General features: G+C 35.4%; 1 protein-coding gene across 3 annotated transcripts in view; it reads left to right on the top strand.

Annotated features, from left to right (window-relative positions):
• Positions 1-21967, top strand: part of RTN3 (reticulon 3) — a 54416-nt gene that overhangs the window by 20254 nt on the left and 12195 nt on the right. Inside the window, exon 3 of one of the 3 annotated variants that reach the window (XM_036926506.2) lies at positions 1166-3523. The exons of the other annotated variants lie outside the window; for them this stretch is intronic. Coding sequence (XP_036782401.2) covers positions 1166-3523 — 2358 coding nt within the window. The remainder of the gene's footprint in view (positions 1-1165; positions 3524-21967) is intronic. 3 annotated transcript variants of the gene reach the window in all.

The following is a 21967-nucleotide window of genomic DNA, read 5'->3' as shown; positions in this document are numbered from 1 at the left end:
TTTGAAAAAGTCATAATTTTACTTTTGTCTCTTACTGAGCTTCTTACATGAAAAAGTACATAATCTGAATAAAAGTAATCCTAAAGCTTTTTCTCTTTCACATCTTCCCAATGACTCATTCATGCTCAAGGCGTTGCTGTCCTGAGCTTACTTAGGTCTCATCTGGCCAAGCTGAATCTTTGATTCATTCATTTGGAACTGTTTATTTAAGACATACTTTATTCCAACTTCAGAGGTACAATAATGTGCAAGAAAGACAGTGCCTGCCTTTGGGACTGTTGTTTTGATCTTCTACCCCAGTAAAAACTTACTGAATTGTAAAGTTGGAAAACAATGTCATAAATCAGTGGCTAGTTGCTATTAATAAATAACAAGAATTAATGTATTATACTTCTGGAAGGATACTTTGTGTCTTTAAAGGATTTCTGGAGTTAACTGTTCTTAAAGAAACCAATTTGCACAGTTCAGTTTTGGTTTAGTGTGAGGGATTTTGGAGTAGACCAGCCTTTTCAGTACCCTTTAGATTAAAATTTTGAGGCCCATCTATACCTGGGACTGATCTACCCTGCGGATAGAATATAATAATTCTAGTCTGATTTTTAGGCCCACAAGGGGTCTGCTGTATTTCCTGAAAATCGAAAAGAATTCTAGACACTTCTTTTTTTCCTTCTCAGATTGCCAGACTGTAACAGTGGATTTATAAAAGTGGTGTGCTCTGAATTGTTCAGCTTACAGATGAGAGAACATGTTAGTAGTTCATAATATCAAGTTGTTTGTTTTGTATGGATTATGTTATTTCTGTTAATAGTTCTGCCAAAACACAAAGGAAAAAAACCTTCCCCAGATTCCCCAATCTTGTTGCACCTCTTTATGCTTTACCTTTACAATGGAAAAAGTAGACTGAAAGTATTTGTCATAAAAATTTTTTGTCATTTGCAGTTTGTAGCATGATACAGCTTTTCACCATATGGCTTTTCACAATTGTATGCATATCTTACGGAGTAACTGTTGACCATTGTTTTGTTACTACTCGTGTGTGTATATACATGCTGTGTGTGTATATATATATGTAGTTTTAAAAATAAAAAGCATGCTGCTTGACCTGACTAGTTAATGTGTAATTGCACCTGGTAAACAATTTTTTTCTTTCAAATTCTGACCATAGAGGGATTGAGCTCTCTTTGCTCTGATGGGCCACGCTCAGAAATTATGACTTCTTCCTTTTTCCCATCTTCTGAAATACATAACACTGACCTTACAATACTACATGGAGAAAAAAGCAAAGTATTAGGCAGTCAACCTATTTTAGCCAAAGAAGAAGACTGCTTGGCTTCTCTAGATGTGAAAGAGATGGAAAAGCCTGAGGGAACCAATAAAGATGTAGTGGACTCCCCCTCAGTTCCTGTTACAGAAGTTGTTCACTGTAACCGTCCCTCCATTCCAGCCAGTTTCCCAGATCATCCTGCTTTTCTGTCAGAGGAAGTTGATCAAATAGAACAGCAAATAAATAAAGATGAAGAGTCCAAGAACCCAAACGAGGTACCAAGTGGGGATAGTAAAAGTGGCTCAGGTGTTGATGACAAGTTCACTTTGCTAACAGCCCAGAAACCGCACCCTGAGCCGTCTAAGGCAGAAGGCATTTGTACATATTCCATGTCCCCATCTGAAGTTCCAGGAGGTGGCGTTATTGAAAAAGAGTCCCCTGACTCACCATTTGAAGTAACTACTGACAAAGCAGCATTTGACAAAGAATTTAAAGATACGTATAAGGAGAGCACAAATGACTTTGATAGCTGGGCAGTGCACAATGATGGAGAATCAGCTGTAGACATTTCAGAGTCTAATGACAAACTATTTCCACTGAGAAATAAAGAGGCTGGGCATTTCCCAAACTCTGCATTGCTCACTAGACAGTTTTCACATACAACTGCAGCACTGGAAGAGGTGTCTAGATGTGTGAATGATATGCATAACTTTACTAATGAAATACTGACTTGGGATTTGGTTCCCCAAGTGAAACAGCAGAGAAGTAAATCTAACTACATCACAAAAACTACAGGACTTGATATGAGTGAATGTAAATCAGAAATTTCAGGTGTGAACCTTAAAACTAACACTCATCAGAAAATTCCTGTATGTTCTACTAATGGAAGCATTCCCATCATTAAATCAACAGGTGATTGGGCAGAAGCATCTCTCCCACAAGCAAATGTTGTCATTGAAAAACCTATACCAAACTGTCTTGATTCCAAAAAGGAAGTCAGTGTCAAAGGTGTGCAAGGTAATGGGCAGAAACAGGATGATGCAATTTCAGAGTTACCTGGATCTCTGTTTGAGAAATGTGCCTCTTTGGGTTCTGGAGTGGCTGCAGTGAAAGTGGTTTTACCTGATGGTCACCTGAAAGGTGAAATGAACTGGCAGAGCTCTGTGTTGGGAGAAGTGACAGAGGCTGATAGTTCTAGTGAGTCTGATGACACAGTAATTGAGGACATCACAGCAGATACTTCATTTGAAAGTAACAAAATTCAGGCTGAAAAGCATGTTTTCATTCCAAGTGCTGCTGTAAAAAGAAATGAAAGAGAAGTCAAAGATACTCTCAATTGTAATAGGGAAAACAAAACATCTGAAAACTTCAAAGGGTCGGTCAGTGACTCTGAGCCACAACAAGTTCAGCCTGATATCCTTGAAAGGAGTCCAGCTGGTGAGGTAGCATGTCCACAAGTCCCTGACAGGAATGTCATGTCAGAAGATGGGAAGCAGTCAGACAGTATGAGTGAAGTCGCTCCTAAAAAGCCTGCTACAACTGAGAACCCAAAACTTCCTTCAGCAGCATCTTCAAATATTTTTAATGATACAGAAATTTCACTAAATGTGACAACCCCTACCTATTTAGAGTCATCACATGAAAAAAATGTTGAAGATACAGATGATTGTTCCCCAGAGGGTCTGATAGCAACCTTTATTGAAACCAGAGAAAAAGCAATAATAGATAAAGGTGAAGGGAGTGCCTTTGAAGCAATGTCAGAGAAGACTAAATACTTCAAAACGTTTTCTATAGAAGTCTTACATGAAAGTGAGTCAGGTGGTTCTAAAATTAAAGACATAAAAAGCAAATATACTGAACAAAGCAAGGAAACAAATGGAAGTGAGCGTCTGGATGTTTTCCCTACTCAAGGTACTCCAGTAGCATCTCTTGACTTAGAACAGGAACAGCTCACAATCAAGGCCCTTAAAGAATTGAGTGAAAGGAAGATTGAGAAGTCAGCTTCTGCACAGGATAAAGTAGAATCTCCATCTGAAGAAATACTGAAGCTGACTTTAACATTTGCTCCAGAACCTTCTTGGCCACAGAGATCATATGATGTCCTAGAACACACAGATGTCAAGACTGGATCTAGTCTGGGGATTTGCAAGAAGCCCACTGTTACCAAAGAAAGTACTAGAGTAGATATTATTTCCAGCCTTAGCAAGACTGAACTGGTAAACAAACATGTCCTAGCAAGACTTCTAACAGACTTCTCAGGTAACCATTTACATTAGAAATACTGCATGTGGCTAATTCTGCTATGATTAATTACTGATCAGGGTGCCATTTCTCTTACTTTGGTGGTATCAGAGACTTACATGTAGAATAAAGACACCCTGTACAATGGAAAAAGGTAGATTTTTTAAAATGGGTGCTTGATTTGGTTTTCTTATACATGTATTTCCCAAAGCAGTAAATCACTTAAAATTAATATTCTCCTAAAAAAAATTTTTTTATGCTCCACTTGTTTCAAGGTTCTCTCTCCTTAGAGGTTGGACCTAGGGTGGTTGCTCCTTTTATGAATATCATTAGGCATTTATTTGCTTACTTACAAAGCTTGTTTTAAATCTCTCTAGTAATAGTGCTGCTTAGCACCTAGGTTTTCTTGCTGTGGGCTTTGTGAAATTTATTTAGCAATCAAAGATAAAGGAATTCCTGCTGGGAAAGACAGTAAATGGAACTTTTAATTAATTTGATTTTATACCATAGAGATTTTGTGCTTTGAAAGTAGGTAACCGGTATTGTAGTACTATTCTGTGAGTAATACAAGAACTCATGCATTCTTCTACTTTGGACCTCATTTAATATTCTTCAGGCCAAAACTCATATGATACTAGAGCCCCTTCTCCTTGTCTTCTATTTATTTGAATGGTTACTTTCTTAGCAGTTGGCCTTCAGTTAAATTGCTGCAAATGCTGTCTGTTCTGGGGTCTTGGAAAGTGTTAAGAAAAAGATATTTAAAGCCCTAGAAAGGACACCAACCTCTAATCTAGTAAGTTCTGCACTTACTATATAGTGAGTGTTCAGTATTATATAGGGATCTATGGTTTTCCAAACATTTTTTGAAAATACGTCCTTTTTTCAAATGGAATTATATCCAGAGTTATAATATTTAAAACAAAAATGAAAGTTTTGATAGAATAAGCTTGTAAATATGATTATACCATTTACTTTTTTTTTTCTGCTAAGGTTTCATGAAGCACAGAGTGGGGAGGGGGCTCAGTTCTTTTTTTTTTTTTTTTAAGGTATTATTGATATACACTGTTGTGAAGGTTTCACATGAAAAAACAATATGGTTACTACATTTACCCATATTATCAAGTCCCCACCCATACCCCAGTGCAGCCACTGTCCATTAGTGTAGTAAGATGCCACAGATTCACTGTCTTCTCTGTGCTACACTGTTTTCCCTGTGACCCCCCACACCATGTGTACTAAACATAATACCCCTCAGGGGCTCAGGTCTTAGCAGCCACTTTCCTTGCATCAGTCAGAACACTGCTTACCTCTTCCTATGGGGGCACCACTCATAAAGAGCAAAGCACGTGCCTCCCAAATCTTCTGAACTAAATTGGTGTGCTTGGTGAGGTGCCTGCACTGGTGGCTAGGCCTCAGCTTGCTCACGTTCTTCATCACCATGCGGCCCTTGTTGAGGCCCACAGCCACAGGGTGCCTCAGAGCCATGGCTGCTGTTCTTCATGTGCCTTCAGCCATGGCTGCTACAGCAGAAAGGCATCATTTACTTTTTTTTTTTTTTTTTTTTTTTAATTGAAGGGTAGTTGACAACAGTATTGCGTTACATTAGTTTCAGGTGTACAACACAGTGATTCAACATTTATATACATGATAATTCTAGGTACCAGGTATCACCATACCAAGTTGTTACACTATTTTGACTATATTCCTTATGCTATACATTACACCCCGGTTACTTATTTATTTTACAATTGGAAGTGTGTTTATATTTATTTATATATATATATATATATATATATATATATATATATATATATATATATATATATTTTGTGTGTGTGTGAGGGCATCTGTCATATTTATTGATCAAATAGTTGTTAACCACAATAAATTTCTGTATAGGGGGGTCAATACTCAATGCACAATCATTAATCCACCCCAAGCCTAATTTTCGTCAGTCTCCAATCTTCTGATGCATAACGAACAAATTCTTACATGGAGTACAAATTCTTACATAGTGAATAAGTTACATGGTGAGCAGTGCAAGGGCAGTCATCACAGAAGCTTTCAGTTTTGTTCATGCATTATGAACTATACACAGTCAGTTCAAATATGAATACTCATTTGATTTTTAAACTTGATTTATATGTGGATACCACATTTCTCTATTATTATTATTTTTAATAAAATGCTGAAGTGGTAGGTAGATACGAGATAAAGGTAGAAAACAGAGTTTAGTGTTGTAAGAGAGCAAATGTAGATGATCAGGTGTGTGCCTGTAGACTATGTGTTAATCCGAGCTAGACGAGGGCAATAAACATCCATGTATGCAGAAGATTTCTCTCAGAACATGAGGGGGGAGGTTCTAAGCCTCACCTCTGCTGCTCCCCATTTTCTCACCAGATGGCCCCCTGCGACTGTGCCTGTCTTAGGTCGTTCCTCCCTTGAGGAATCTTACCCGTCTCTGGCTAACCAGTCATCTTCCGGGGCCATACAGGGAAATGTTAAGTTGGTAAGTGAGAGAGAAGCCTTATTGTTTGAAAAGGTTAGCTTTTTACTTCTTTGCATATTTATGTCCTGTGGCTTCTATGCCCAGCATTTGTCTTGAGGTGTCTTTACCACTTGGAAGAATTATGATACTCGGTAAATTCGACATGTGGCACGAGTTCTATTTAAAGGTTGTGATTAGGTAGGAAGAAGAAAAGCTATAGAAGTAGCAGGCGGAAGAAAACCTGGGAAGATTGATTATTTCTTTGACATATCTTCTTGTAGAGTAACTTCAGCATGGATAGGTTTTAAACTACTAATTAAATTGTGCACACACATTAACATAATAGGAATATAGTTACCTAACCAAAGCATACCTGTAATTACCAGCCATCTCCAGTGAAACCAAGAAAACCAGTTAGGCACCTTAGGCATTTGTGAAAACTTATCTATGATATGGTGGATATTGTCCGACTGAACTTAAACAGTCTGAGAGAATTCAGATAAACTAGAACAACCCATTCCTGGGGACTGTTCATATCCCATATGTTCTTTTAACGATAAATAGTCTGTGGTTGTAAGATTTTGGAGTGCTACAATTTGCACTTCTCCTAATTCTTGGTTGAGTTCCAACAGTATAGATCCAGTCCAATTTTTGTTTTACTGTATGCACAGGCCAGCTTAGATATCTCCTTCATCATTCCCATGGCAAGTCCAGGAGCTGGTGGGATGAGTGCATCTACATCTGTGACAGTGCATGGATCTTTGTTGGAGTTTTTTTTTTTGCTGATCATCTTCTGTCATGAGTCTTCCCGAGAGTGCTGATGTTGGAAGTTCTTTTTCATATCGTACATTTACTTTTTTTTTGAAGGCATTTCCTCACTGAAGACCATGAGCAGATTATTTAATCTTCCTAAATTTTAATCCTTATAATAGAGACAATAATTTTGTACATACTTTGTGCTTAATATTATGAGGATTAAATGTGAAAATGCAAGTAATACAGTGCCTGTCACATAGTAAATACTCATTTAGCACCAAGTACAGGACCTAGCGTATAGTAAATACTGGATAATTATTTGATGATTGATTGTTAACTAAGTGAATGAATTGTTAGTAAGTATCAATGAAAATATTGAGGCTTCTTAATAAACTCAAATTTGAAATGGCAGTTAAGGATAGCTATTATACTCTAGTAATTGAAGATTGATAAATTTGGATTATAGAGTGGTAAATTCTAGATGCTTTACTGTGTCTAGAAGTGTGACTTTGAACAATTAAGTTACATCATCTTTGTGGCCTCAGTTCCCTTATTTGTAAGGTTAGGATGTTGATATAGATGATCTTCAATATCATTTCAATAATAGGATTCTCTGACCTAGTATATTCTAGGTTTCTTGCTGAGTTGTCATAATTCTTACAGGTAGTTCTCTTTGAGTGATGAAGCATATAGGAATTAGGCTACAAGAACTTGTGTTTAATTCTGGCAAATTCCTGCTTTAGTGTGACCTTAGACAACTAGCCTAACTGGTTCAGCATCTTTGTTAATATGATGATAATTATTTTGCCCTGCTTTGTCATGTGGTAGTAAGTAAAGCTGTGTAAATACTAATTATTAGTAATTCTCAACTGAGTTATTTAACCTAGTATGAGAGGTGAAAAGGGCTATGGAAGTTTAGGATATTTGTCACTAGTTTTATTCCCTTTATGATGACATTATAGTTAGTTGTTTGATGATTACAGTATGATCTGTGGTATGACTAATCGTTTGGAAAAAAATTAGATCCCTGCATCATAGACCTCATTGGGTGAAAACAGTTTTTTGTATCCAGATTGACAAGAAGACAAGGAAATAAGCAGATACATAGTTTGGTGTTAGGTATTTAAATTGTTACAACTCTTCTAGAAGGCAGTTTAGTAATATGTAACAAACACCTAGAATTGACCTAGCAATTTTGTTTCTAGGAATTTATTCTGAGGGGGGAAAATGTGTAGAAACAGCTACAACAATGTTCTTTGTAGGTCTATTTAGGATAGTGGCAGATATCTGAGTGTCTTAACAATTAGAGATTGGTTGGGTGTGTTATATCTGTGCAATCGAATATTATGTAACCATTAAAGTTATAGTTTTTTTTTAAGAAATAAAAATATAGAAAAGTACAGAAAGATACACACGTTAATGTAGAATTAACTTTTATTAATTGTTAACATTAGTGGTCATGTTTGCTTCCAAACTAAAAAGGACCCATTGGCTACTTTTCCCCCTGACCTATTATTCCCTTCTCCCCTTCCCCAGAGGTAACTACCATCATGGACCTGATAACAAGCCTTCCAGTCAATATAAAAGTGTGTGTGTATATACTACTATTTTGTGTTTTTATACCTTTATTAGTATTATCGTCTTTGTTACACAACTTGTTTCATTCAACATTAGGCTTGTTAACTCCTTTCATGTTGAAATATATATGTATAATTTCAATGAAATGAATATTCATTTTAACAGCCATGTAGTCATTTTATTACTATGTTATTATTTCCCTTTGATTAGGATTTGGGTTATTTTCCATTTTTTACTATTATAGTGCTGAAGTTAATATCCTTTTACTTGTCTATTTTTACATATATGCAAATAACCCTCTAGGATCATAAATCATTTCACTTCTAAGTATGTGCATTGTGTTTCTATTACTGTCAATTTGTTGTCAGAGTTTTTGCTGTTACGTGAAAATGTTAATATATAAAACTACATTATTGAACACCTAGCAGAGTTTGTTATGAACTGCTTAAAGTAGAAAAAAATTAAGTTAGAAAACAAGATATTCAGAATAATCCCTATTTTGGTATCATTAAAAATGAATATGTACACCTGCACACAGTGAATCTGAAGTAAAATTTTAAAAACAAGGTCACGGTATTTTTTCTTGCAGTATGTTCAAATAGGCTTTTATTGGACCTGACCTTTCTGCATACAGCTATATGCTCTGGACAGAATTGAAAAAACAAAGACCTGAAGGTACTGAAAAATGAACAAAAGCAGGCAGATTCTGAAAAAGGGCTGGCACTTAAGAAACAGCATGGAATTAATCTTCCATTTGTACTGCTTTATAGTCAGAGGACAGGCTGAAGTTGGCACCTGGCAGACTAGCTAAAACTTTCATAGCAAACTTAACCAGAGGATAGAATTTGGGTCAGCCACTGGAGAGTGAGGGTAGGAGTTCTAGAAAGGTGAGATCTGGAGAGTGAGAGCCTAAAATTCTGTGTACAAACTGTGTAAAAACCTCTGTTTAATCCCTGAACCACACATGGACATAGAAGACTCCACAAGTGGCCTAACTAAAGATAAGAATTTACCCTGGAAACAAGAGTTTGCAGTTTAAGTCCAGCCTAATTTAATTGCATATTGAAACAGAAATATCAGTACTCTCCAGTGTAATATAACAAGACTCCAGAGGCTGTACAACATAATATATGCAATGTCCAAGATACAATCCAATACTACACAACATTTAAAAACCAGGAAAATATGACCCAGTCTGAAGAAAAAAGACAATCATCAGAAACTAACTTCTTATGTTAGAATTCAGAGAAGGGTTTTAAGGCAGCTATTGTAACTGCTCAGTGAAGTCAAGGAAAGTATGTTTGCATTGACTGAAAAGAAAGGAAATCTCAAATAAGAAAACGAAATTTAAAAGAGCCATGTAGAATTAGTAGTTTAAAACCTATACATGCTGAAGTTACTCTACAAGAAGATATGTCAAAGAAATAATCAATCTTCCCATGTTTTCTTCCGTCTGCTACCTCTATAGCTTTTCTTCTTCCTTCCTAATTACAACCCTTAAATAGAATTCGTGCCTCATATTGAATTTACCAAGTATCATAATTCCTCCAAGTGGTAAAGATACCTCAAGACAAATGCTGGGCATAGAAGCCACAGGACATAAATCTGCAAAGAATTAAAAAGCTAACCTTTTCAAACAATATGGCTTCTCTCTCACTTACCAACTTTACATTTCCCTGTATGGCCCCGGAAGATGACTGGTTAGCCAGAGACGGATAAGATTCCTCAAGGGAGGAACAACCTGAGACAGGCACAGTCACAGGGGGGCCATCAGGTGAGAAATTGGGGATCAACAGCGGTGAGGCTTAGAACCTCACCCCCCCTGTTTTGAGAGAAATCTTCTGCATCCGTGGATGTTTTATTGACCTTGTCTAGCTTGGATTAACACTTAGTCTACAGGCACACACCTGATCATCTACATTTGCTCTCTTACAACACTAAACTAAGTTTTCTACCTTTATCTTACATCTACCTACCACTTCAGCATTTTATTTAAAAAAATAATAATAATAATAAAGGGAGAAATGTGGGATCCACATATAAATCAAGTATAAAAATCAAACAAATAATCATATGACTTGATTGTTTATAGTTCATGATGTGTGATCAAAACTGAAAGTTTCTGTGATATGACTGCCCTTGCACTGTTCACCATGTAAGAACTTATTCACTATGTAAGAATTTGTTCACCATGTAAGAACTTGTTCGTTATGCTTCAGAAGATTGGAGACTGATGAGAATTAGGTTTGGGGTGGATTAATGATTGTGCATTGAGCATTGACTCCCCTATACAGAATTTTATTGTTGTTAACAACCATTTGATCAATAAATATGAGAGATGCCCTCTCCAAAAAAAAAAAAAAAAAGAGCCACGTGGAAAATCTAGAACTGTAAAATACAGCAGCTGAAATTAAAGTTCACTGAGTGGCCATAACAAAATAGAGATGGTAGAGAAAGAGTCAGTGAACTTCATAGATGAACAGAAAACTACCCAACCTAAAGAGTATAAAGAAAAACATTACTGAGCTTCAGGGACCTTTAGGACAAGATTTAACTCATACAACTGGAGTCCCAGAATGAGAAGAAAGTGAGAGACTGGAGAAGAATATATTTGAAGGTGAAATGGCAAAACAAAAAAAACCCCTCAATTTATGAAAAACATATTTACCGATAAAAGGGACTTAACAAACATCTACTAAGATAAGGACAAATAAAAACATACCTTGGTACATGTGTCAGGGGTCCTCAAGACTGCTTCAGGTTCAATGACTGACCAGAAGAAGGACTCACAGGATTCAGAAGCTATTATACTCACAGTAAACAGTTTATCCTAGCAAAAGGGCACAGGTTACAATTGGCAAAGGGGAAAGGCACATGGGATAAAAATCTAGGAGAAACCAGGAAGGTGCGAGATCCCAGGTGTCCAGTGGTCACATAGATGTCCTTAATTTTCCCATCAGTGATGTGTGGCAGCACCTGCAAAGTGTTGGCAACTAGGGAAACTCACTCAAACTTTGGTGTCAGCCAGGACGATATGCAGTGCCCACATGACTGACGCCAGCTAGCTACTCAGACCCCAGACCCCCAGAGCAAAAAAAACATACATTGCCACAAATCATACTGTTAGGATAAATTTACCTGGTCATTGTAGCACTCCAAGGCCTTTCAGGCATGCAAAAACACTTAACAGCCAGACTACTACAAGGGTCAGAGCCCATCCCAGGAACCAGCCAGGCTAGTCCTGAGGACAGACCTTTTCTTTGGTGTGTGCAGGGTCCGAGCATTCCAGGCCTTCTGAGTTAACTCTGTCCTGCATAGTATATCATAGTCAAACTCCTGAAACCAACCAAAGAAGAAAATCTTGAAAGTAGCTAGAGAAAAATGACATATACAAGGGATGAAAATTATGATTAGAGCCTACTTTTTACCAGAAACCACAGATTCCAGAAGATGGCAAAATAATAACTTTTAAAGTGCCAAACAGGGAAAAAAATGCACGCCAGGTTTCTCTATTCAGCAATTTTAGATATAAGAAAACTGAGAAAATTTTGTTTCCAGAAGACCTGTACTACAAGAAACATTAAAGGGTGCACTTCATTTTATTAAATTAAAGAGAATTGATTACACATAGAAACTCAGACCTTCAGGAAGGAATGAAGAGCATTGGAAATGGCAAATATCTGGATAAATATAAAAGACTTTTTTCCCTCTTCTTTAAAATATATAGGACTGTTTAAAGCAGAAATAATGTGTGTGGAGATTGTGATTTATTTCATATGGTAGTTTATAACAGAAAAGACAAGTGTCTGTGGACCTATACATAGCAAGGGCTTCTACATTTTTTATGAAGTGGTACAATATTAATTTTAAGTAGTGGACTGAAAAGACAAGGATGTATATTGTATTCTGTAAACAACCACTAAGATAATAATGCAGAAATATGTCTTTAGCAAAGACATATAGCATTTTTAGATAATAGATAAATTAAAATCTTCAAATAATGAAAAGGCAAAAAAGGAAGAATAGGCAACAAAAGACAGAGGAAACACAAGAATGAAATGGGAGACTTCATACAACCATATCAGTATGTTAGTGGACTAACACTACAGTCAGTAGAGTGGCAGTCTACATAAAAACGCAAGACCCAACTGTATACTGACTATATGAAAGATGAACTTTAAAGACACAGATAGGTTGAAGTAAATGGATGGAAAAAAGCATACCAAAAATATAAATAAATGAATGCCATGCAAAAGTGAGCATAAGAAGACAAAGACCAGAAAAAAGAAAATGATGTTATCATGATAAAAGATATCGGGAAGTCTTGACAGTTTACATGTATATGTGCCTAATAACTGCTTCAAAATAAATGAAGCAAAAATTGACAGAATTAAAGGGAGAGATAAGCAATTCTGTAATCATTATCAGATGTTTTAACACCTCTTTTTCAGCAATTGGTAGACCCACTACACACACACATACACCCATCTGAACAACACAACCAACGACTTTGACCTAGATGATATTTATAGAACATTATACCCTAAAATGACAGAGTACATACTCTTTTCCAAGTGCACATGGTATACATACATTCACCAATATAGACAGTATACTAGGCCATAAAACAACTCAGTGAATTTAAAGGATTATAAGCAGAAATTAAAATTTAAAACCATGGAAGTAAGATACCTATTCCCAAATATTTGGAAATTAAACAAGACACTTTTTCATAATGTAAAACTCATAGAAATCACAAGGAAAAATTTAGATGTTTTAAATTGAATGACAGTGCAAATGCCGTATGTCAAACCTTGTGGACTGCAGAGCTGAAAGGAAAATAATTTAAATTCAAAAAAGAAAAGTATTTAAATTCAATTATCTAAGGCTTCAACTTAAGAAGGTAGAAAAAGAAGAGCAAAGTAAACCCAAATAAGTAGAAGGAAGGAAATAGTAAAGATCAGAAATCAATGGACTAAAACCCAAACAAACAAAATTAACAAAGCCAAAATTGGCTCCAGGAAAAGATCAACCAAATTCATTTCTTGAGTGATCAAGAAAAGAATACATACTCCTAATATCAAACATGAAAAGGGGGTTATCACTCCAGATGCTACAGATATAAAAAGAATAACTTTATGCCAACAGAATCATCAGCTTAGATGAAATGGAAAAATTCCTTGACAAATACCACTTACAAAACTAACACAATTTCTATGAAATTCATTATCCAAAATTAATTAAAAATTCCTTAAGATACCAAGCATCTAAGGAAAAAAGGAGGAAAGAACACTTTCCAACTCATAGACTAATATATAAGTAATACCAAAACTGAACAACGACATTACCAATAAAAGGACAGACTAATATACCTCATGAATGTAGAAAGGAAAGAAGTCCTCCTTCACAAAATTTTAGCAAATTAAATCCAATATATCAAAAAGTTAATGTGTCATGGCTTAGGGGGGCCTGTTCCAAGAATACAAGCTTGTTTTAAAATTGGAAAATCAATGTAATCCACAACATAAACATAATAAGGAAAAGAACTGCATGATTATTTCAGTCAATACAGAAAAGGCTTTGAAAAAGCCCAACATGCTTTTTCTGGTAAACATTTTTAGCAAATTAGAAATAGAAGATAATCTCCTCAGTCTAATAAATGGCATCTAGTGAAAACCATAGCTGATGTCATACTTAATGCCAAAATATTGAAACTTTCCCCCAAAGATTGGGTACAAAGCAAGGATGCGCACTCACCTTTTGTATTTGACATCATACTGGAGGTCCTGCCTGTTGAATTACAATAAGTAATAGAAATTAAAGGAATGAAGATTGCAAAAGACATTGTTAAACTGTTTTAATTTGCTGATGACATGATTGTTTAAGTAGAAACTCCTAAGGAATCTATAAAACAGCTACTAGGACTAATTAGTGAATTTAACAAGGCTACAGGATATTAGGTTAAACATAAAACTTTGTTGTATTTGTTATATCCAAGCAGCAAATCAGAAAATGAAATTTTTAACAAGTTCCATTTACTGTAGCATCAAGTGCATAAAGTAGGAATAAATTTAACAAAAAGTGCAAGATCTCTATACGGAAAACTACAAAACTGCAGAGAGAAGCTAAAGAACTACCTAAAAGGTGAGGTATGCTGTGTTCATCGACTGGAGAACTCAGTGTTGTTAAAATGTCAGTCCCACCCAAATTCATCTGTGAATTCAGTACAGTTCAGAGTCCCAGGGGAATTTTTCTATAGAAATTTGGCAGGCTGATTATAAAATTACTATGGAAATACACAGAAGCTAGCAAATCCAAAGCAATTTTGAAAAAGACCAAATTGGAGAACTTGGAATACTTATTCAAGACATATAAAACTCCAGTAATAAAGACAGTGTGGCACTTGCAAAAGCATCGACAAATAGAAGAAACAGACAGTCCCAAAATAACAAATTACCACAAATTTAGCAACTTAAAACAACACAACTTCATTTTCTCAGTTTTCATGGACCAGGAACCCCGGGCACGGATTAACCAGATTCTTTGCTCAGGATCTATCCAGACTGAAATAAGGTGTCATTCTGAAATTGCCAGCTGCAAGCCAGGATTGTGATCTCTTTGGAGGCTCAAGGTTCTCTTTCAAGCTCATTGACTGTTGGCAAAATTCATTCTTTGGAGGTATGGACTGGATCCCCATTTTCTTGCTTGCTGGCTATAGGCAGGGTTCACGCTCAGTTCCTAGAGGTTGTGCTCAGATCTCAGTCTTGTGATCCTCTCACAACACGGTAGCTTCTACAAAGCTTTCAAGGAGAATTTCTCCCCAGTCTGCTATGGGATCTCACATAACTGAAACATAAACATGGGAGTGACTAGTGCATCATATTCACGGGTTCTGTTCACATTTGGGGGCAGAAGGAAGTATCACACGGGATATGTACACCAAGGGGGCAAGAGTCTTAGGGGCCATCTTAGTATTCTGTGTACCACAATCCCTACTTCACATGATATTCAAAAATTAAATCAGTCCTGAACATAAAAAATAGAACTGTAAAACCTTTACAAGAAAGCTTAGGAGAATATCTTCATGATTTGGTAGTAGGCACAGGTTTCTCAGGGCACAGGTTGCAATAGCCATAAAATGAAAAGTAAATTAGAATTTGCAAAATTAAAATTTGCTCATTAAAAGACATTACTTATAAGCAAGCTGCTGACTAGTAGAAACTGTTTACGGAACGTGTATCCAATGAATGATTGGTATCCAGGAAATGCTAAAAACTATACTTCAATAAAAGGATAAACAACACAAAAAAAACCTGAGCAGAAAAGATTCTGACACTTCATTAAAGAAGATGTACAGATGGCCAATAATCCTGTGATAACATTCTGTGTTCAACATCGTGGGTCTCCACATAATTAATATCAAAAAGATGACACTACACTCAACCTGAATGGCTGAAGTTAAAGACTGACAATACCTAATGGCAAGGTTGTTAGAACAACTGAAATACTCATAAACTATTGATGAAAATGTGAAACAGTACAAATACTTTGGGGAGAACTTAGTCAATGTCTTAGAAAACTAAATATGCAGCTACCCCCATGACCTTGTAACACCACTGGGAAGAAAATGTGTCTATACAAAGACTCACATATATATATATGTATGTATGTATATGTATATATCACTTTTACTCATCCTAGCTCAAAGCTGGAAACAGCTAGTTGTCAATAAGGTCATAGATAACCTGTGGGATAGCTAGTTATCTTTTGATACTTACAACAATATGGGTGAATCTCAGAACTTACACCAAGTGAAAGAAGCAGTATGAAAATAATTCATATTACCTGATTTGAAACTAGAGAATAAGCAGACTAGTCTGTAGGGAAAGAATCAGCAGTGGTTACTTCTTGGGGTGTTGACTTGAACATGAGGAAGCTTTTTGAGGTGATGGTAATGCTCTAGATAGCTTGATAGGGTTCCATAGATGTATGCCTGGGCCCAGATTGAGTGTATTGTATATTGTGTGTAGATTTTACATCAAAAGGAAAAATAATTCTTGAACTTTATGATAAGCAAGCTGAAGCAGATTTCCTAATAGTTGTAATTTACTTTGAAATACATAAAAAAATAAAATGGACTAATGGACAGATAAGGACAAGATGTATAATTAACTACAGTTTTGCCCCACTACCTGAAAGTAGAGTGTTCCTATGTAAAACCTGTAAGACGAAATGGCATAAAATTAAGAGTTATCTCCTACTTTCTGAAAGTTCACACCATGTTGCCTTTTACAAAAGACCTACATTAGTATGGTGATGGCATTTTTCATAAAAGTGAAAATTCTCTTCAATTTCTTTAGTTAGCAAAAACAGGGACAATGTGTATGGTAAAGCATTAATGGATAATGGTGATGGTTGCACAACAGTGTGAATATACTCACCATCACTGAAGTGTAAACTTAAAAATGGTTAAAGTGGTAGATTTTATGATAATGTATATTTTACCACAATAAAAAAATAAAAAGACATTAGTGGTAAAATCTAGGTAGTGATTATATGGGTGTTCACTCTAAACTTTCCAACTTTGTTATATGTTGGGGGGAAATTAAATATTTGAGGGAAATACAGAGAGGGGGAAAGCTGCCAAGTTACTGATCAGATTCCCATTGTTTCCATGGGAAAAACACCAGAGCCGCTAGGGAAATGGAGAGAATAAGATCTCAAAAGTGAAGGGTATATGTATTACCTAACACTATAACACTATCTTATTTCTAAAATATATTTTATTACTGTTAGGTTTTAGAAACTGTCAGCTTTTTTTTAGAAGAAAAGAATTTTACAGCACATATTGTTATAGTCCTAAATCATGTCATTTATCTGTAATACTTAATAGGCTGTCAAGGAAGTGTACAAGTCCAAATGAATATAACCATAGGAAAAACATCACGTTGACGTAACCTGACTAGCATGGAAGGTTGAGGTAGAAATAAATGCGCAAAGGGCATAAAATCACCTTTTACATTTGATTGGCCTTTCACAATTGTTAGCAATTAACTAACGTTTTATTTAATTTTAGATTAAATCTGATGTCTTCTGCAGATTTAAATGTAGACTTTCTTAGTTGGAGAATTTAGTCATTGTCTAACTTGCAAAGAACCAGTTGGACCTAGAAGAAAAAAGGGATAGTAAACTAAAGCCAGAATTTTGTGTCTCTTATCCATTCCACCGTGATTCAGCACTGTTTGTTATCTTTAATAATATTCTTTAGATGAGTTCAGAAGTACAGATTTTCAAATCCGCCAAGTTATTCAGCTGGGGATGGGTAGTCAGTGACATTCTGTTTTCTGTGCTTTATCAATCTGAAATTGATGGCAAAGTGGTTGTTAGGTTATTTTGATGAATGAAATACTATTTCCTGACAGTCTGAGAGGTATGCTAGTTTGAAAATGGTGCCTCCAAATTTCTTTGGTTTGCTGCCAGGTGGCCCAAAGCATGTGTGTTGGTCTTTGACAGTGACCACTTTGAATTCTGTCAGTGATTCTTCTGTGCAGCTTTGAGGGGAATGTCTTTGGTTAAGAATAAATCTGTAGCAGAGCAGACTATTAACCCATTTAGATCTGAGTATAAAACATCCAATAGCTTTTGCAACTCAAAAAATGGTTTCATTTATTATGAACTACTATCAAATATAAAAGTAACCAAAAAAAATATTGTGAAAATATCTACATATTTTCCTGTACATAAATAATTGTTCATATAAAACTGTTCTCCCTTAGCCTAGTAAACATAATGTTCATGTAATTGTAGATTAATGATACCAAAATAAAATAATAAAAAATTTAAAAAACTGTTTTCCCTTTATTAATGAACAGTTTCCCTTTTGTCATCGTAGTGCCTGGCTTTTTTTTTTTTTCTTATTTCAGCCACATTTACATTGCTTAGAGATACATATTTACAGATTTTGAAAGACTAGCATATGGAAGATAAGATGTTTTGTACAGGTCCTTGAGTTGGAGGTTTATTTTTTAAAATGAAGTTAAAGCTGATTGACTTTTAAACCTTGAAATTTCTTGTACATTTATTCCTTTTCAGAATAAGCTTTTGAACAACCTTTCTTTTCTTCCTTTGAGATATATATTAGGGAACATGGATTAAAGTCAGTTGACCTTTGAGAGTGGCTTAATTTGGAGTCAAACCGAGAGCCTTCTGCAAATTCAGTAATAAAAATCAGTGGGTAAGGAATCAATAAGATTTGCTGCTGTTCTCACTTCTAATTGTCAGGGACCGATTTTTTTCTCAGCCTTGAGATTATCATTGGATATGTTAGTGCCCTCTTTTGGTGTAAGAGTGGTACTGCAGCTGGCCTCCTCAATGTGGGCAAGAGGCAGAATCCTTTAAAATTTTTTAAATAAAAATAATATGGTCACATTATACAAGATTTGAAAGAGGAAGGAATCACTCATGATTCTGCCAGCAATATAAATACTTCATGAACACAGACATTTTCTGTCAAATACTTCATCTGCCATTGACAAAATTAAAATAACTGAGAAATTGTTGACTTCACTTACATAAAGTTACAAAAAGAGGCTAATACAGTGTTCAGTAGAAGTGGTGAGAGAGAACATCCTTGCCTTCTTCTTTCATTAAATGTGATGTTAGATCAAGGTTTCGTGTAGATTCCCTGTATCAAGTTGAGGAAATTCCCTTCTATAATCTTAAGTTTGCTGAAAGGCTTTATCAGAAGGGATATTGGACTTTATTAAATGTCTTCTCTGTATCTTTTGCGATGATCATAGTTTTTCTTTTTTAGTTTATTGATATGGTGAATTATGTTGAATGATTTATGAATGTTAAGCCAGTCTTCATTTTTACAAAAAAAACCTACTTGGTTGTAATATATTTTTATATGTTGTTGGTTTTAGTTAGTTGAAATTTTGCATTTATGTTCATGAGCAGTAGTGGTCTGTTGTTTTCTTTTCTTGTCATGTCTTTGTCTAGTTTTGAAATCAGAGTAATGATGGCTTAGAAAATGTTGGAAAATATTACCTACATTTCATTTTTCTAGAAGAATTTGTGTAGAAGTGGTATTATTTCTTATTTAATGTTTGGCAGAATTCTACAGTGATGCCACCTGGGACTGGAGTTTTCTGTATAGGAAGCATTCTGTCTATTATAAGTTTTATTTCTTTTAATAGCTGTAGGATTATTCAATTTATTTATATCTTGAGTGAGCTTTGATAGTTTGTGTCTTTGGAGGAATTTGTTCACCTAATCTAAAATAATCTACTGGCATAACACTGTTCATATTATTCCCTTATTACCCTTTTAATGTCTGTAGAATCTAGTAATGTCACCTCTCTCATTCCTGATATTGGCAATTTGTGTATTCTTTCACTTTTTGATCAGTGCAGCTGGAGTATTATCAGTTTTATTGATATTCTCAAAGAATAAATCTGGTCTCATTGATATTTCTCTATTGTTTTTCTGTTATCTGTTTCATTAATTTCTGCTTTTTTTATTGTTCTCTCTTCTGTTTAGTTGGGGTTCAAGTTGTTCTTTTGCTAGCTTGTAAAGTTGAAGCTGAGATCATTGATTTGTCATCTTTCTTTTTATATAGGCACTTTCATACTATATACTGTTTTAGCTGGATCCCACAAATTTTGGTTTTCATTCAGTTCTACATACTTGCTAATTTCCCTGTTGATTCCTTCTTTAATTCATGGGTTGTTTAGAAGTTTGTTTTTTAGTTTACAAATATTGGCCAGGGGTTTCCCAGTATCTTTGTTACTGTTTCTAATGTAATTACCCTGTAGTCAATTAAAATATAAAAGTTGCTTGAGTCCTTTTTAATTTATTAGGGTTCTTTTCATGACCCAGGATTTGGTTTATGTTGATAATGCCACATGTACCTGAAAATAATGTATATATTCTGCCAAGGTTGTGTAGAGCATTTCTATAGTTGTCAAGAAGGTTAAATTTAGGTTACTAGTCTTCAGGTCTTCTATATCTGTATTGATCTTCTAGCTACTTGTTCTAGCAATTATTGAGAGGATATTGAAATCCCTGGCTGTAATTGTAGATTTGTTTTTTTTCTAATACATTTATTGAAATATAGTTTCATACTATGCATTTCATCCATTTAAAGTGTACAACTAAAAAACATTTGTTTTTTACTACCACTATCCAATTTTAGTCCCATTGTAAAAATGAAACCCATGCCCATCAGCATTCACTCCTCATTTACCACCACCAGACAGCTCTAAACAACCACTCATCTGTTTCTGTCTCTGTTTTTTTATTCTGGATATTTTATATAAATGGAATCATATAATATATGGTCTTTTATATTTGGCTTCTTCACTTAGCCTAAAGATTTTAAGTTATACCCATATTGTATCATGTAGCATCAAAATTTCATACCTTTTTATTGCCAAATAATAATTCCATTGTATGGATATACTACATTTTAATCGTCCATTCATTAGCTGATGGACATTTGGATGGTTTCCACTTTGGGGCTATTATGTATAAAGCTTCTCTGAATTTTGGTGTACACAAATTTCTGTGTCGTCATGCCTTTTTATTTCTCTTAGGCATTGGCCTAAGTGTGGAATTGCTCGGTCAGAACCTAATAACTATGTTAAACTTTCTGAGGAACTGCCAGATTGTTTTTCAAAGCAGCTGTACTGTTTTTCATTCCCAGTCGGAAAGTATGAGGGCTCCAATTTCTCCACATTCTTGCCAGTATTTGTTACTGTATTTTATTATTATAGCCATCCTAGTGGATTTATTGTAGTTTTGATTTGCATTTCCCTATGACTAATAATGTTAAGCATCTTTTTTATGTACTTATTGATCATTAGTATATCTTTAAAGAGTGTCTATTCAGTTGGGCCATTTTTATTACTAGATAATTTTTTACATATTATATATATTCTGGACACAAGTAACCTTATCAGGTATATAATTGGTGAATATATTCTATCATTCTATGAGTTTTCCTGTCACTTTCTTTGTACCATTTAAAGCACAAAGACTTTTACTTTTTATATAGTCCAATTTATCAGTTTTTCCTTTTGTCACTTGTGCTTTTGGTATCATGTCTGAGAAACCATTGCCTAACTCAAGGTCACAAAGGTTTACTCCTCTGTTTTCCTCTTGAATTTTAAGTCACTTTCTTACTTTCCTGAAACAACTATTTCATATGTTTCTCTCTCAGTAAACCTTCGCCACCTTGCATCTACCCAGCTGACAATGTCAGCTCCTTTTTGTTGAGCAAGTAAAAACATTCAGAAAGAAATTCCTCTTCTTCTAATCTTCAGATCTATGAACCAGGCCAGCGTGTCTCCTCATCCTACTGGGCTCTCGGTTCCCAGCCTTCCCTTCTCCTGGACTTCGCTGATTTGCCCCCTGTCTTCAGGCCGTGGTGCCATACCTCCTGGTTATCCCTGCCTCCCTGGTTATTTCCTGTTTCCTTTCACTATCTCCTCTCCTTTTACTCAGCTACTAAATATTGGATTACCTCAGAATTAAGACCTGGGCCTTCTTCCCTGTCAATACTGGGTGACCTTATCCATTAACATGACTCATAAATACTATTTCTGTGCTGATGACTTCCAAATGTGTATTTCTAGCTC

This window comes from Manis pentadactyla, chromosome 9 (genome assembly GCF_030020395.1).
Source record: "Manis pentadactyla isolate mManPen7 chromosome 9, mManPen7.hap1, whole genome shotgun sequence".
NCBI lineage: Eukaryota > Metazoa > Chordata > Mammalia > Pholidota > Manidae > Manis > Manis pentadactyla.
Note: the sequence above shows the minus strand (reverse complement) of the source record. Positions and strands in the feature narration are given on the sequence as shown.